This window comes from Uloborus diversus, chromosome 2, assembly GCF_026930045.1.
Source record: "Uloborus diversus isolate 005 chromosome 2, Udiv.v.3.1, whole genome shotgun sequence".
Taxonomy (NCBI): domain Eukaryota; kingdom Metazoa; phylum Arthropoda; class Arachnida; order Araneae; family Uloboridae; genus Uloborus; species Uloborus diversus.
The window spans coordinates 63,996,148-64,015,017 of record NC_072732.1 but is presented as its reverse complement, the minus strand read 5'-3'; the positions used below and the strand labels follow the sequence as shown (position 1 = coordinate 64,015,017).

The window sequence follows — 18,870 nt, the reverse complement described above, 5'->3', positions numbered from 1 at the left end:
AACTTAAAAGTCTTCAAAATAGTAAATGCATCCTCAAATTACCCTTTATTTTCTTATATTGCTTATTACTATATGTAGACTTAAAATCAAGGTTTCTTTCATTATTTATATATCATTTCCCATTTTTATCAATTTTAATGGTGTTACTTTAGCATTAGCTTTTTTACTCATTTTTCTTCTGTTAGCTACTTTTACACGGTTATATAATTCAGAAATAAAAAATATGCATTTGTCCGTGCACAGTCATAAGACATTTTCTTTTTTTTCTGACCAATGTTTAATATCTAATTAGGCATTTTTAATATGAATTAAAACTTACATTACTAATAATTTTATGAATACAAAATGAAAAAGAAATATTATATTACTTTGTTATATTAATGCATCATAAAAATATAGTACATAACTTTTTGGTTGAATTTATTAATAAATGAACAATATAATTTTTACGTTGAAAATTCCGCAGTTGGAAAATAAATATCCGGATATATACCTGATAGCATTAGTAGAAAATCTTCATAACATACACCTAGGGACGTGAAGTTGTGCATTTTATAGATAAGCTTTTCCTTAACCCCTTTCAGAGGAGACGCTCCAAGTAGCCATATCAGAAAATTTGAATTATGATGTTTGTAAGATTGCCATACTTTATTGGTATTAATGCAGAAGCTGTGCATTTGATTAAAATAAAAGCTGAATGGTTGGCACACTTGTAGTAATGTTCGTGCTGTTATAATGCTAATCTATTGGTGGTTCCCAAAAGTGTTCGTACACCTTGAAAATTTTTAGTAAAACCAAAAATAACGCAAAACTGAAATCGAATATGAAGTCCAATATTTGTTTACATCATTCCTATGTCATTCTAAATAAAACCCTGTAGTTCTTTCAAAATATTGACGGATCTTCTCTTTGAAATGGGCCAAAAAACGAAGAGACAGAGAAATAATACACCACAAAAGTCATTGTACACTCAAATATTTTTGAATAAATTATCATGTGTTGTTTTTTTTATTATTATTTTTGCATTGTGTTCACCCTTAAAAGTCATTTCGCTTTAATGTTTTGTTTATTTATTGCTTAATATTGTGTTCATTACTTTAAAATGGCAGGTATTAGTAAAAAACCACAAACACCATTCGAAATTCGAATTTTTTCCTCACAGCAGCGATAAATTGGTTTGAAATGTCTAAATTAATTTATTCCATTCCATAGTAAAGTGCTTGCTTTAAAGAAAAGAATCGTACCAAAAACAAGGTAAGAAAAGGTCAACCGGCAAAGTTAACAAAGCGTGATCGGAAATTTACAGTTAAAAAATTTATGAAAGTACACATTTGAGTGCTGTAAAAGTTTCTACCGAGTTTTTTTAAAAAAAATTACTTTTAATTTTCACCTAAAATTGTTCAACAAGTTCTCTGACTAGCTGGATTAAATGGGACCTCTTCCCTCAGAAATTTTTTTGGTCATGTGAAAAACAGAAAACTTACGCTTTTCGTCGCAAAATCAATGATAAATAAGCTCAAAACGTTTTGGAATTATGTCTTACTTACAGATAAAAAGGAATTCAACATTTTTTGGTTAAATTGTTGTATATTTGTAAATATAAGAAAAAATGAGTAACTTAATCTTCAGAACTTAGTTGTACCAGTTAATCAGGACGGTGAAAGTGTTCTTGTGTGAGGGTGCATATCAGCATCAGGACTAGGTAGATTTCAATTTTTTGATGAAATAGTGAATCATGCCAATCATTTAAATATTTTAAAAAACGATTTTAAGCTCTTAGTCAAAAATTTGGTTATAGGAATTAACTTTTTCTAAAATCAAGATAACGATAAGAAGCACACGGTTTTCAAGGTTTGCATCTAGCGCCTCAAAAATGTCATAAAGTTTAGAAAATACCACTTCAATCTCCAGATTTGAACTTGATGTAACACATTTAGAGATATCTGGAGGCTAGATTACGAAAATACAGCTTTGAAACGTAGAGCTAGAAACAATAGGACTCGAAGTGTGGTTGAACACTTACTCAGAAATTACGCAAAAAAAAAGGAATGAAATCTATTCCTAGACATTTAAAAGGTGTTGTTGATACTGCATGATATTCTACTAAATAATCTAAAAAGTTAAATTATTCAATAATATATAGACACTTTTTAAAGTGTATGAAGACTTTTATTAAATAAAATTTCCACCACTTTTTGGTTTTTGATGTTTAAAAATTAAGTTTTATACTTTTTTTAAAAAATGTCATGTAGCTTTGTTGAAAATTGATCATAGATCTTATAGTTTAATACCTATTCCGAAATATTATTTCTAACCAATGGATAGGGTCCTATTTCATTGAAAGTCCTAAGTGTACAAACACTTTTGGGAGCCACTGTGTATGAGTATACTTTTTTTTAAATCTCCAAATTTGGTCCGGATTATCAAGATAAAAGAGGTTCTACTGTCTATAATCCCACACACTTTTTGATAGGTCTAGTCTACCATGGGCAGGTAAAAAGTTGTTTTTTTTTTTTTTCATTTTTGTCATCTACTCTATTATACGTTAGCTTTATTATACAAAGTTTGCTTACTTTTTTTTTCCGCTGAAAAATGAAAGTGCAAAAAAAAAAAACTTAATTCCAACATTTTTCTACTGTTAGCTCATTGAATCCAAAATGCGTTTTTTTTTTTTTTAATTATCTCAAAAACTCATTTCTGCAGACAGGGTAGATAGAGACCAGTGAATGAACACCTGGTATTTTTTGTGGAAAAATAGGATTTGAAAACTATTTTTTAGATGAATCCACAGTAGGAACTCCCGTCAACTCATTTCCGGAACGAAAACGACTAGACAATGCTGTGCTTGTCCACTGGTTTGGGTGTTCATTCACTGGGTCAGAGCACTTTTTTCGATTTCAACCTCCATAAAGCCTTGATGCAGAACCATAAAAAATCTCACAATTTTTTTAAAATAACTACATGCATCATTTAATGCAATTTTAGTCTTGTGGCAAATAGTACAATTTTTAACTATGCTATACAGTTTTCAAAATGAAAATTCGCTTCGTTGTCCATTCATTGATTGGTCTACCCTACCATTTTTCTGCCTACAGCAGTAGTAATAACAACATCATAAAAGTGGCCAAATAAAATTTCAAAAAGCTTTCACTCTTTTATCAACTAATAGCTTTTATTTGTTTTGACAATAAACTGAAAAAAACTTACCTTATCATTTCTTTCGCATAAAAACTTTAGTTTCTGTGCTTTTTTGTGCATAAAAACTCCATCTAAATGACCAGTTTCAACATTACGTATTTCTATTGCTTTGTTGCCCCATCCCATAATTTGGCCAGTCCCAATATATGCTGCAAAGAGAGAGAGAGAAGAAAAAGGAGCATAAATTTTTTACCATCTTTTTATCATTATTGATAAAACAATGAGCACAGGAATGAATGAAAAAGTCATAATAGTACTGAGAAAATAATGATATAGGATAACAAGAAGTTCTTTCATAAGTAAACAAGTTCATTTTTGCTGTATGCAGCAGTGGAAAATAAATTATTTTGGGTGTTGTTAGTTTCCTAGGAAAAATATTTGAATATTTTCAGTTTTCAACAGTTTCATAGCAATTATTTTTATTTGGACGGAAAGGGAGCATTATATTCAACATTAACATTCTTCTGAGGAGCTAGAGAGAAGAAAAGTTGAAAAGCACAAACATTTGTAGACAGGAGAGAGACTAATGGGGGTTATTCCTCCCAAAAATGTTTCAAAAATCCTTGAAACCGATATTTTTTCTATCGGTTTCTTTTACAATTTTTTCAATGATTTTTCAGCATAAAACCAGAGTATTAGATGCACTCTTATGAGCCCCAGCTTCCGCACCAGTGCTGGGTGGCTGGAGAAACTTGCGTATTGTACTTAAAAACTTTTAAGTTCTGTAATTTTGTCTATTATACATACATATTAATTAAAATATTCAATGGTTTTTAATATTAAAAAGTCAAAAACCGAAACTAGCAGTAAGTTGAATTTCCGATACGTCGAAGTTTTTTGTCGGTACCTTTAGATTTGAGTTATCGCGAATTGACTGAATATTCTTCTGAGTTTTGACATTTAGAATGTTCGACATGCTGTATTTAAAAAAGTACCAAAACATTCAAATGCAATATTTTTAAATTTTCCATTTTTTAAAGATTTATTTATTTATTTCATTTTCTACAATGCTAAATTTTTTTTCTTTTAAAATATAACGGATAAAAATAGGCTTTCGGAGGTGTTAAAAATATCTCTGAACACTATTTAGCTATTTTTGTGAGCGATCAAACAGTAGTTGTTTTAATTGGCTTTGAAAAATTGGGAAATAACACCTAAGAACTTAATTATAAGTATGAAGATAACTGAAATTACAGTAAAAGCATTTATTTTCATGACTTTAGCCAACTTGTCATTGTCGCAAAGATGTAAGCCCCGTGAAATATTTCAACTTTTGGTTCTGTTCATATAAATTTTCAGCTCAAGTAATCACCAATATCTTCATTTTTGCAAAAATCAGAGCTCATGAAAATAAGTGCTTTTGCAGTAGATTCTTCCCATAAAATATCAACCAAATGTGTTTTTCAACTCAATGAAACCACGATCAAAAAAAAAAAAGAACTCACCTACAGAAGTTGGCATTTCACCCCATTGTAAAACAATATTTTTGCTAACTTTACCATAAGTATTTACATAAACTCCTTCATCTAAAGGTAAAAAAAGTATTTAACAAAAGTTATTTACAAACATGAATATAATAACTTTCGAAATTTGAAAGCAAATAAATAAAAAGTACTGTGATGTGATTGACAGGATTTGCACGTCATGTATTACAAAGGAATCATTGATCAAGTTATTAATACATATATACTGTCGCAGACCTGTAATCAAAAATTATCTAAAATTTGCATAAAATTTGAGATTTGAACAAAATTTATAATTAAAAGGCATGTAAGAATTTAAGATGAAAATAACTTTATGAATGTCAAATGTTAAAAAGAAGGAATGAATTATATTAGTTTTTATTTTACTTGCACAAATATAATTTGAACTAAAAATCTATCATTTTTGTACTATATTTGAGTGTAGCTGCATGTCAGGTTAGATTCTTGTTTTGCTTATCCTTGCTAAAGTTTTTATTAATCTACCACTTTAAAATCTTATTTTGCAATTTACATTTAATCTGGTATTGCATCTCATATGTCTGAAAATGTTGAGTTTTAAAGTGGCGGTGAAAAATAAAAACACGGATCATTAGAAAAAACCTCAAGTAAAGAAAAACCATTTTAAAATTATGAAAACAAACAAAAACAAGTTTAAATAAAATACATAACATAATAGCATACACAGCAGTTAAATAATCAATCAAAAGTTCCAATTTAATATAAATAAATTTAGTTCAGAAAATTCCCATCAAATAAATATATCAATGAAAAAATTAAAACGAATGATTGAGTGAATGATTGATTGAATTAACGGTTGATTGAATGAGTGACTGAATGAATAAGTGGATGATTTTAAAATGATTGAATGAATAACTAAAGGAATAAATGAACAAGAGAATATTTTATTGCGCCAAAACCCTCTTGCAGAAACTGAATCCAAAATCTAATCAGCACTAATTCATATGCAAGTACCAAGTTTCATTCAATTCAAAGCATTACAATTTCAGTTAGAATAACAGCAAGAAATCATTCATACAGATAGACAGGCCAACATTTTCTAACTATGAGTTCAATACCTCTTTGAAACATCTAAATAAGCCTAGTGATTTTGTGGCACAAATTAAAGGGAATTCTGGCAACATTCGAATTTTGAATACTGCGCAGACTGGCATAGGATGTTGGAAATTTGCTGCAATGTGGACATTTCTGTCAGAACAGTTCAAAACAATTCTTTGTTTTCTTCAACAAAAAACCTCAAGTCTCACTTTGGGTAGTCAGAAAACCTATAGATAAATAGTAGAGTGGATTGCAAGTCAAATGCAGCAAGTTTTTTAGTGAAGTAAAATACAATTAATTGCACAGCAAAAAATTAGAATTGATCCAAAGCTTAAGATGGGGGAGAAGATCAGAGGAATTGGAAATCCATTAAGCAACATACAGCAAGAAATACATTTTTTGATTCAGCAATTGCACCTTTGCATGATAGTAGAGTCAACTTTGCTTTGTGATAACTTAAAAAGTTCCCAAGGTGCATTTTGTTAATCTAAGGAGTTCTAAGTAACTCAGAAATTGCACCCTCCCATGTAGTTTCTAAGGTATACTTTCACTGTGCACACTTTTTTATATTTAAGTGAACAGCACATAAGAAACAACTGGATGGGTGAGATTACTTGAAACATTTTTTTCACTTTTTACTGAAGGATAAAACAAACTCTCTACTTTTCAAATATAAATAGTTAAAGTCAAAGAAAGTTAAACTTTTAGTAAAGTAGTTTAGAATTTAGTTACAATCACTTACTATCATAGCAAAGAAGAAGCTGTAAACCTTTGGAGTTGGGAAGCGTGACTATGGTATGGGGAGAAATAGGACCTTGGGACTAGAATAATAAACACAAATTAGGTTAAAATGAAATTTCATATACTGAATGATCTGTAAAAAATAACAAATAAATTAAATTTTCAGACTCGTAAATAAGTAATACAGTGACAAACATCCTCATATAAATAATAGCCGATGATAAAGTAACCCGTGTGTTTCAACAATGAAACTCGCACCATGGCATGATAATTTGATATGTTTTGTTATGTTTAACATGCATGGAAAAGCTTTATTGTGACAAGGCCTGAGCTCGATCCGGCAACTTAATAGTTTTACTGGTAAGACTCATTTTAGGAAAACGAAGGAACCAAAACAATTGGCAACTCCAATAAACTATAGGGGGCGCTGCAGCCGCTGTCTAATGGTGGATGAAAAAGGTAAAACAAACACACGCCATAACTTATAACTTGCTTTGACGCTTAGTGAATGACAGTAATTTTTCATCATGTTTGTGGGAAGCTTTCTTTTCTATTCTTCTGAAATAACATTACACCACAAACTGTCTGAAGCCTGTAATTTACCCCAAAGAAAACGTGTGGAATGGACTGTTTTATCTTTCTCAGTAGTATTGTTAATCCCCGTAAGGTAGCATATTCGATCTCTGGAGTTGCTAATTGACGCTACCTACTGGAGTTCAGGGTTAATCCACTGGTGTTAGGGTTAAAATTTCAACTATCAAAGTTTCATCACACAGGTAATTGCGTGTTCAAATGTAGAAACAAATTTCACTCGTCATTCCATGATGGGCGACTTTCTAGCTAAACAAAAGTTATTCAACAAATATCTATAAATTGGGGTGATACATCCAACTTTATTGGCAAACAAATATATTTTTAAGTAACTTTGAAATCTACTTATATGATTAGTACTTCAATAAATTTAATCAAATGTTGACAAGACAACATAAAAGGAATCAGTTTAAATTACAAAGGTTTCACTGCCACTTCATTTTAACAGTAAAATAAATTAGATCACATAGATCTAATCAATAAAATAAAAGGGTAATAAAAGGAAGAATTCATTTCCAGTTTGGTATAATTCTCTTCAACAATTAGACCAATTGTTATGCGGTCCCCATTTTATTGCACTTTAAACGGATTATTGAGAAATATACTGTATTTGCACGTTTTATTGCAATTTGTGCTCACATAGGTGGCTGACAAAATGTGCAATTGGCACAAGGGTAGCAATTTAAGTTGTATTATAAATTTTTTTTCAAAGGAAAAAAAAAAATATTTTGTAATATTTGATCTGCAATAAATTGATAAAGAAATGGTAAAAATGTATCTTTCCACTAGAAAATAAAGAGAATCTTAAAAGAAAATAAATGAAATTCTAATAGCCAATCATAACATGATGATTGCATAACATGCCAGCTACCAATTTTTGGAAAAAAAATAACGAAAATATTTAGCCAATTATTGGTTGGTATAACTACTTTACTCTCACTGTAAACATTTCTCTAGATTCACATACTTAACTACACTGAGCATTCAAATACAAAGGGAAAACAAATAAGTAAAATTATAAAAGGATTTTTATTAATAAACCTAGAATATACACACATACCCGATCATGAAACTATCCAACAGGAGCATGGGGAGGAAAAAGTTACAACATTAATAAGGAATACATCTAATAAGGTACTTTAGAAGGTGAAGGAATTCATTATGAAAAAATGAATAAATGACTAATCATGCTAAATCATGCCAAAAAGGGAGAGGGGGGGGGGTATAAGGAGCATGCATTTTATCAAATGTCACTTTCAAAGGATTAAAAAAATAATAATAAAATGCAGGCAAAAGGTGGAAAGGAAGCATTCATGTGAAGTTGAGAAGATAATGATGCAATTTCAACTTTACAAAGTTTGAGAGAGAGAAAGTTTGTATCTTGGTTTTATGAAAAAGTTGCAAGAAAATACTAACACTTCACTTTAAAATTCTTGAGAACATACAAAACTAATTCCAAATTCATTCACATCTTTTTCGGAAAATAGTTTAATTTAATGGACAATATACAAGTGTTGTGCAAGAGTTTTACATAAAGTTATAAGGATTGAAATTTATGTGACTATGAATATTGATACAATTTTAAATAGAGGAATACTAAAATTATAAAATTTAAAAACAACAATTAGTGTCAAAATCCTAGCAACAACAAGTAGGTCTTAGTAAGTAAAAATTGAAAAAAATATCGGTAAATTATTTGAACAGAGATAGATCAAGATAAGAAAAATATTTAATCAGTAAAATAATATGTAAACGACAAAGCTATAACAGGAAAAAAAAAATCACAAAATAAGTATTATAGTTCTCCTTCTAGAACCATGAATTTAGAAAAAACAGTGGAAGATCCTAGTAAATAAAACAACCAAAATAATAATAATAATAATACAAATCAAAACAGTAATGAAGACAACAAAATCAACTTTGTCAAAGTCGAAATCAGGGGTGTAGTCCTGGGAAAAAGGCGAGGGGACACTTAAAGATACAAGCATAAAATAATGAATTTAAAAAGTGGGAGGGGGGATGCTTGTATTAAAATAAATAAAACGTTAGGGGGCCCTTTTGCAAAAATAGACCATTAATTATATTGGCTGTTTCTATTCCAAATTTTTAGCTAAGTTGGAAGCTCAATATCTTTTTAAAACAGAGGAGAGACCTATATTAAAATCATAAGTATAGGCTATATTTGATGATGTTAGGGGAGAAAATGGGGCTTGGAACTATCTCAAGGATTTATTTCGAAATTAGAAGTAGTGAAAATACGATAACGAGCCACCTTTGATGATGTTAGGACAGGAGCATTGTTCAGTACTCTCATCCTCAAATGTTTAGAAATTGAAGTTTCTACAACAGAACTTCAGAGACTCTTTTGTGAAATTATAGTTTTTCTTTTTTTACATGTAATTTTAAGCGTAGGGCATCAGTCACAAAAGATAGGGAATTTCCCCCTAATGCCACCCCCCACGATGCGGGGTGGTATTACAGATTTATGTCTTCTTCTATGTGTTTGATTTATGTCTTATGATTAGTCTAATGATTGTTTAACTTGATGATTACTTTTCGCTCTTCTAATTTGTGCTGCAGACGGTTGGAAAAATGTTCTCCTATCAAAATGAGCACAGATTGCAATAAGGCTAATTAATCTCTTTTGTACCAGACGTTCAATGTCTTGTAAAAAAAATGGAGTTAGAGAAACTTATAAGAAAATTAGAAAGGAACTTACATGAGCAGGGAGGTAAATATCATATACAGCTCCGGAATCTAAATCTACCGCATGGAAACCTTCAGGTGAGCCATAAACAACTTTTAGTCTAACACCTTCTTCTATCGTCATGTCGACTAAACCAGGCCGGTGGGCAAGTTCCGTAAATGACTTGAAGGCCATAAATTTGTGATAAGGCTTGGGTGCCCAAGCATAAATTTCTATGCTTTCCTTCAAGGCAATCACAAGAAACTTTATCCTTTCATATTTGACTGAAAAAAATTGTAGATGTAGTCATTCTATTTTTTGAAAACATAAAGCACTTAACAAAATCCCTTTTCCAAGTTAATAGTTGTTATTAAAAACCACTTACAGTTTCTCACTTCACATGGCAGTATTTCACATATGGGGGCATTCCAAGGTATTTTTAAAATTATGTAGAGTCCGTAACGTGACCTTTTTTTGCCATAACTTTTTAATTTACCGTTTGATTTGCAAATTATTTTAATTTAAGCTGGTGTGTTGGTAGGAAAAGATCAAAATAAAATAATATGCTAATCAAACAGTAAACTAAAAAGTTATGGCAAAAAAGGTCACGTTACGGACTCTACATAAATGTCAAAAATACCTTGGAATGCCCCATATGCCAATAAAAGAATATATTATTGCATACACACACAAATAAACAAAAAAAAAATCTCAGTGCTTTTTATGCCTTTTAAAATTGATATTTGTTTAGAATGCACAAGATATTAATTTCATTTATTTTTTTTTTTATTTATTCTTTTTTTCACTTAAATACACATATAAAATCAAACATTAATGTAGCGACTTTATCGATAAAAGATAATTTGGTAGAAGAAGCAAGGATTTCATCAAAACCCATCCTTCTAATAACATTATTTAAAATTAAATAGTGAGCTCTGTTATTTGTTTCTAAATTTTAGAAAAATTCCATAATCTTCTATGGCAAAAAAAAAAGAAAGGTAGCCAGAAGATTGTATTGAAAGTATGAAATGAAAATGAAGATGAAGATATTTTAAAGATAAATAGAAAAACTGCATAACAGCAGGCTTGCAGGTAAAAAAAATATTTTCTCTCTGAGAATATTTGTTTAGGTTTATCAGTTTACATTTACTCAAGTGACTAGTAATAATACAAATGACTAAAAAAATACTTTATACTGTCTATAAGTTGCTAATAATGTTTCATTTTCCTTGATACTAATTGATAAAGACTTCGGAATTCATTACTGAATTATTGAAAAAGTCACCAAATTATTAAAAAGATGATAATGATTTTAAAGATATCATAATTTATGAAATGCACTAGTAAAAAGGAATGATGTAAATGTGTATAGCATGCTAAAAAAAGAATTTGATTTACCTATTTTAAAATGGACAGCACCTTGAAGATCCCCTACATTAATCCAACCACTCCTTTTTTCCACCTGAAGTAATGAGTCAGGTTTCAAAAACATATTTTTTTAATTATAAAAGAAAAGGTATAAAATTAAAACACGTTAGTTTAAAAAATATCAGAATGCTGTTAAGAAAATTAGCAATACAGATTTTTTAGTTTCAATTTGTCGTACATTCACCACATCGAATTTAGGCAGTTTGATTTTGAGTTTTGATGCATGAGAGAGAGAAATTTGTACATAAAAATATATACTCACACCATCCGTCCGTAGTATTTTGCTCTTCAGCCAGGAGAGGTAATAAACTCGTACTCTACATTTTTTTCCGGAAATTGTGACAAGAATGTTTTGACCCTCTAAAACTTCCATTTGTTGAAATTTTCTACGAGATATTAACTGATAAACTTTTCCTTGGCCACTTCGATCCAAAAGCATCAGTCCATTTTCAGTTCCAATAAGGAGATTTACACCTGCAAAGCAAAAAATTTAATTCAAATACTAAGCTAATGTCTGAGCAGCAGGGAGAAAATAATAGTTCAAGAAATTAAACACGAAAGTTTTAGGCTAGTAAAAATTTTTAAAGTTTATCAGGCAGTACTAAAAAAGAAAAATTATAATTAATTATCAACATGAATAATAGTATGTAAAATATAAACAATAATTTTAAAATGTCCCTTCCAATGTTCTACTAGCTAGTTAGATCCCATGCACAATGTAGCAAGTTTATAAGTAATCATACATAAATATGTGTTTAAATGTCAGTAAATATGAAATCTATCAAGAAGGCTAGCTGTGTAATTTTAACATTCCATCTTATTCCATAAAGGTGCACAATTTATTTGTACACAACTACTGTTTAAAACAGAGTTATCATACTGATTGAGATGCTTTATTACATATTAAAACAAGAAACAATTTCCATTGCCAATGTGTATGACAAATACAGGCATCCCTGGTATAACACGGTACTTGTACAACATGGTTTGGATATTACACGGTACCAAATTTGCGATTATTATAACACAGTTTCGATATTACATGGTATGAAACTTGAATTTAATACTTCATGGTTTTGATATAACATGAAAGATGTTAAAAAAAGATGGAATTTCATTTTTGTTTAATACATTCTGTTAATGTTTGATAATGACTCTAATAAGATTTTACTTTGTTTTTATGAAACTTGGTTTTGATATAACACGGTACATATACTTTGATTCACACTATTTCTAAGTCTTGTATAACATGGTTTTGATGTAACACAAAACATGGTTTTTATACAACACGATACATATTGACATAATTTTTACTAGGTACATGATTAATTAGTGTAAAAAATAAGTTAAAAATTTATTTTTCAAAAAGTCTCGTACAACACGGTTTCGATACTACACGGAACGAATGAACCATGTGATAGAAGGCATGTTTGTTTACATCTATAAATTTGCAATAAAAATTTAACGCCTTGAAATAAAAGTACACACCCCATAGAGCGGCACACAAAATCTCCGAATTGAACCTCTTCTTGTACTTCCTGATTTCTGGCGTATCAGCTGAAGACTCATGAGAGGTGGGTGTGACATTCACATTGACATGGCTCTCTCTCCTTGGAGATGGAGAAGGACCAGTACCACCAGCACCGAAGCCAAAGGTAAGAAAAGATCGTTGTTTGTGTTGTAGTTGAGGGGGAGCTTTTCCAACAGCTTGCCTGTACTGAGATCAAATTACAAATATTTAAAAAATATATGCTTCAAATTGAATACTATATTTAAATGAAGATAAGCATTACATAAAGTATCTAAACTTAGTGGCACTATTGTGCATGGGGTCAGTAGTAGATTTTATTGGGGTCATAGGGGGCATGGGTCTCCCCCAAAAGGATAAAATTAATTTAACTTATTCCATTAAATACTTTTGAATTTATTTTTTATCATATTACAAATAACATACCCCCTCTCAACATTATAATACTTTCTCCCATGGGAAAAAATAGCTATAACTCATTAAAACTGAACATGAGGCTATTGGTTTATTTTATAATCATTTTAACAATTTTTCTAATTCTGCTCATTAGTATAAGATTTGGGCGAAGTTATGCATAGGGTTTAGTATTTAATTGGCTTAAAATGCTGGGAAAGATATTTATTGTCTGCATCATTCGCCATAACTAAGTCCATAATAATTCTGTACTTTAAAGTAGATAAATTGGATTTGAGGAATTGATGGTTTAAAAAAAACATTTAAAAAGAATCGCATGAGAGCTTTTGTACTGAGAATATTATAAGAGGGGAGCCCTTTTTTACTCTCTAGTGCTCCCTCAAAAAGTCATTTCTGTCACTGCCCCTGCTTTTTTTGCTGAGGACTCTGGGGTGCAAGGCAGATGTTTCAGTTAGGTAATCAGCCGAACATGGATCCCCCAGGTTTAGTTCCTAAGCATGCTTGGTACTCATTTTATTGACCCACTAAAGCAGTGGTTCCCAACCTTTTTCACGTCATGATCCCTTTTTTCGGCAACTAAACAACCCGTGACCCCCTATGTGTCCTCCTCCATATTATATATATATATATATATATATATATATATATATATATATATATAAAAAGTGAAAAATATTGAAAAGACCACACCAAAAGTCCATAGATGCGCAACGCAACAAAACTAAAAAGCCAAGTAAATATAAAATAAGCAAACAAAATTTCAAATTATAAACAAATTACATAAAAATAATGATGATAAAAAGGAAAATTGCAAATAGCTATTAAATAGGAAAAGGTAAAGTATGAATCCAAAGCTCATCAGCCATGGAGGATTCATTAATTATGGTCAAAAGACCAAAAATTTAACTATGAACTAAAAGAGAATGTTTAAGCTCCAGTACATGCAATATAGAGTAACATTGGGCAAATGCACCACTTGCTAAACTATAAACAATAAACAAGAGCTCAAACCTAAAACTAAAAGCAGGGGATTTCGCTAATTATCGGAACTTGTTTTCCTAATTAGTCGAGGCTTTTAGTTTTAGGCCCCTTGCTTTTAGTTTTAGGTTTGAGCTCTTGTTTATTGTTTATAGTTTAGCAAGTGGTGCATTTGCCCAATGTTACTCTATATTGCATGTACTGGAGCTTAAACATTTTCTTATAGTTCATAGTTAAATTTTTGGGCTTTTGACCATAATTAATGAATCCTCCATGGCTGATGAGCTCTGGATTCATACTTTATCTTTTCCTATTTAATAGCTATTTGCAATTTTCCTTTTTATCATCATTATTTTTATATAATTTGTTTAATATTTGAAATTTTGTTTGCTTATTTTATATATATGTGTGTGTGTGTGCATGCGTGCGTGCGTATGAGCAGACATAGTGTATATATTGTACATAACTCAAGGAGCTTGAGTTATTTTATTATTTATGGGTAAAACACAATAATTGTTTAAAAAAAAAGTGAGTGTGGTGTCTGATAACCCTGGATAAAGGATGGAATTCTCCAAAAGAGCTTTCTAGAAAAAAATTGATCAAGAAACCACAGTGTAAAATTCTGAGAAGAGGTTGATATGAAAAAATGTTGGTAGTAAAATGGGACTACAATAGCAATTGGATGTTGACTTATAGGAGTTTCTGCAAATGTGTGTCAAGTTAACCATAGGAAAAATAAATGTTGAATCACTGAGGTAGTCGAGTTATTGAAGTTACTGTATTTATAACAAATAAATATTGAAAAGTGTCCCTATACTGTATTGCATATTTTATATGAATAAAAGCTACCATTGCCTTTTATATCAAATAAACAATGAAAACAATAAAAGGTCTCTACTTAAAATTTGAATTTAAAAAAAAAATATAATTACAAACCATTTTTTTTAAAGGAATGCCACAAATGTTTAAAAAAACATTCAGTTTTGCATCATTGCACAAGTAAAAGTGAAAAGAAGAATAAGAACCTACTCCAACCTCATCAGATATGGTGGAGTCTTGTAGCCTATGCTGCGGAGATGATTGATTTCCAGATGTGTTAGACGCATGCTGCTGCAAGAGATCGGGCAGGACACCCATCGAGCGGGTCGCTGCCATTCCGATATTGCCGGGAGAGCTCTGGGATGATTCCATGCGCTGCATGGGCCCACGATCAGAACCTCCAGTAGATGCACTCCTGTCATTCCTGTCTTTGTCACTCTGATAAAAGTTTTTCAACTTTTTAAAATATGTAAAGAAAAAACAAATTTAGCTTGAGAGGCAGAGCTACTCATTCTTTTCAGTCTGCCATAACAAAATGAAGTGCTGAACTAAAAATGAGCATTTGAGCTATAGCAACTAAAGAACAGTTACAACTAAATCACAACATTATGCAGAACATATCTGAGATTCAACAAGCATAAATGGCTTTCAGAATTGTATTATTCACATAATATTTACATGGTTTAGCTGCTACATATTTGAATTCACTTATAATACATCTAAAAACATTAAGACATAGGTCACTCATACACTCATAATCATAATATACAACCAAATTAATAACTCTTGTTACAGAAATCAATAATAAAATATTATTCATCCTCTGCAACTTATCTATAATCAGCCATCATCAATCTTAAAAAAATAATAAAAAATCAAATTTGCTTTCGTCTAAGGGGCACTTTAGCAAAAGCCGGGGAACAGCATATTCACACATTTCTTAAATTTTGACACATTAACTTACCTTTTTTGGTGTCATTGTCTTTTTAATTTCAAAAATATGTCATTAAGCATCCTTTTCCCAGGACTACATTACTTCAAGCAGGGCTCTATCGAGGGGGGGGGTTGGGAGAATGCTCATAGGCGGATTTAGGACTGAGTTCCTGGGGGGGCAGGATTTTTTTTTTTTTTTTTTTGAGCAACATTTTTAATTGCCCTCCCCACCCCTCTCCCATGTTTTTCTCTGTTTTCTGTGATGTATCAGGCCATTCTTTACTTTTTTATGTGTCGTTTTCATTACAGTGTGTAATCATGGTGTCCTTTTTGAATTGACCTTAAAAGAGAGGGGGCTGGTATTGAGAGAGTGACGCAGGGCTAACTTTTAAGTGGGATATAGAATATCTCCAATTTTGGGGGTCCGGAAATTATATAAAATGGATATAAAATTCTGCATCTTGAAGTCTTATAAAGGTTAATTGGAAATAATAGGCTTTTTTTTTTAAGTTTTACACTTTAAATGTGCTTTGTGATGCAAGTTAATGCTTGTAAAGAAATGGTGCACAGATTTAGAGAATAGGTATCAAGAGAGTAACATACTACCCATTTGAACAATTCTTAATTTATACACTTGATAAGAAATAAAATTGAAGCACACTTTGCTTTAGGAGTTTTAAAGATTTGTCTAATTATTTTCAAGGTTTGGTTGGTTAGATTGGGTTTTTGGTTCAAGAGCCCTGGTAGGCTATACTGCACCAATTCTTTTCAGGGATCTTAGAACCTATCAATAATTTGCACTTTCCAGTCTCTGAAATTGAGTAGTAGATTATATACAGTTGTACAGTATTGTTCAAACTTTGTAAGAAATTATATGCTCCACGCTGTTACATTGCGTAACACTTGACAGGGATCCCAAGATTAATAACTTGGGATCTCCATAATTGCGTAATGGGGCTTTCCGCGATTGCCTACAGCGCAGTTGCATGAGAACGCCTGGGTTATATGGCTATAGACAGTCATGAAGGCATGACTGCAAAAAACCTCTTGACCGATTAGCGGGATAACTTTATGGCATATATTTTGACCGCTATTCGGGAAAAAGAGCAACTTTGCTGCCCATCATGTATATTGTGAGTAGAAAAATAAATTACAGTCGAACTTCCATATATCAAACTTCCACATATCAAAATTTTCTATATATCGAAATCCCAGCAAATTTCCATGTTCATTGCATAGAAAAATTGTTTCTATATATCGAAAAAATCTCTATATATCGAAATATTTTCGAGATATTCGTAGATTTTTTTTTTCCACTTTAAACTGTTTGTCTCATGAAAAATGAAGGTTAGATGAGAAAATTACGTTTACTTAAGGTTGCTACGGAACTCATAAAAAACCTGGGTTTGAGGGCTGTGTAGTTAGTTGTTGTTCCGTTCTGAAGTTCTTAAATTCCCTTAAGTTTATTTCAAATCTTAGCTGTAACCAGTAACACTGTAAAATCAGTTTCAAATTATCCCTTTTGTTTGTTGATTATCATTTCTAGTCTTCTTATCTTCAGTAAAAAACATTCAAGTTAAGTAGATTGATTTTTTACTTTTCTCTCGATCACATTGTTAAAACGAAAATCCCCTAATGTTGCGATCAAGTTGAATTGCCGAAGAATATGAAGATGAATGTTTGGCGTAAAAATGTAATTTCTGTTAATTTTTTAATCATTAACTTTAATTTAATCCGATACTCGTATAAATTATAAAATGGGTTTCATTGACGAAAATTAGCTTTAATTTTAATGTTTTAGGATACTTTTATGATAAAATAAGATCGTTTCCATACATCGAAATTTCTGTATATCGATTTTTTTTCGGCAATTTGCTACTTCGATATATGGAGGTCCGACTGTAGTTTGTGTGTGTTGTGAACATGGTCTCTTCAATTCGCTCCCTCTCCAAAATTTGATTTATGGAAAATGTGACAAAGAAGAAGGGGCGAAAATCCTCTTCAAACTTTGTAAGAAACGGCTTTTTTATGTTTAAGAGAAAAAAAAAACTTTAATTTCTCATTACAACTTTTTTTTAATTATAAGTAGTGCAGAAAACGAAAAGAAATAGGGGTGGTGTATCATTTTTTCCCCGGGCTAAACAGATTAACAATATGCAGTAAAAGTAAGATAAAAGCAATCAATACAAAAGAATTTCCAAAATTCTGCATTAGGGATTAAATAAATAGCAAGATATGAAGCATGTGAGTCACAAAAATTTATTTCAAGTAATATGTTACAAACGCGAGAACCATGATTTTTACGTTTTTGATGCAGGATGTAACAAGTAGCTGAATTTGACACATTTTGGCATTCCTCCCCCTACAATTTGTTAGAAATTTTAAAATTTAAGGTTTGTAGCCACACGTTTCCAAATATTCAAAGTTTTCAAGTACTTGAAAATGAAATTAGTTTTTCAAGCACTTTCCATTTTTTTAAGGAACGAATCACAATTTTTTGGGAGTTAGGGGCCCACTTCAAAGCAGGGGCCCTAAGCTATAGCTTGTTTATCTTATAGACAAATCCGGCCCTGCACGTAATTCACTCTTACCTGTAGATTTTTTATAATTTGAACGAATATTCGTCAGTTTTTACAGTTAAAGGATTTTTATGGTTTTACAAATCTGTGTAAAGTTTTTATCGGTTTTTATCAAATTTCAGCAAACTTTTCCAAAACTTTTGATGACTGAGTTACTCAGATTTCAATGATGACAATAACTGTCTCATTTAGACTTAGATGATTATGACTTACCATAATTTTTAAACAGTATTTAGAAAGTAAGGAAAATGGTACTTTCCCTCTAAGTAAAAAGATTCAATTAATCAGAACGTTCAGATAACTGAAATTTATTCAGTCTGCGATAGTACAGTGAAACCTCCCTTAACGGACACTCCCGAATAACGGACACCTCTAATTAACGGACATTTTTGCAAGTCCCAATCCCTCAATATAGGCCATTCTATGTAATTCACT

General features: G+C 30.9%; 1 protein-coding gene across 6 annotated transcripts in view; it reads right to left on the bottom strand.

Annotated features, from left to right (window-relative positions):
• Positions 1 to 18,870, bottom strand: part of LOC129235199 (serine/threonine-protein kinase mig-15-like) — a gene marked incomplete at its 5' end in the record, with an annotated part of 59,812 nt that overhangs the window by 5,339 nt on the left and 35,603 nt on the right. For 2 of the 6 annotated variants that reach the window (XM_054868899.1, XM_054868901.1), the window contains 8 exon segments: positions 3,208 to 3,347; positions 4,644 to 4,724; positions 6,481 to 6,559; positions 9,790 to 10,040; positions 11,155 to 11,218; positions 11,447 to 11,658; positions 12,673 to 12,901; positions 15,134 to 15,379. In XM_054868899.1, the coding sequence (XP_054724874.1) occupies positions 3,208 to 3,347; positions 4,644 to 4,724; positions 6,481 to 6,559; positions 9,790 to 10,040; positions 11,155 to 11,218; positions 11,447 to 11,658; positions 12,673 to 12,901; positions 15,134 to 15,379 (1,302 nt within the window). 6 annotated transcript variants of the gene reach the window in all.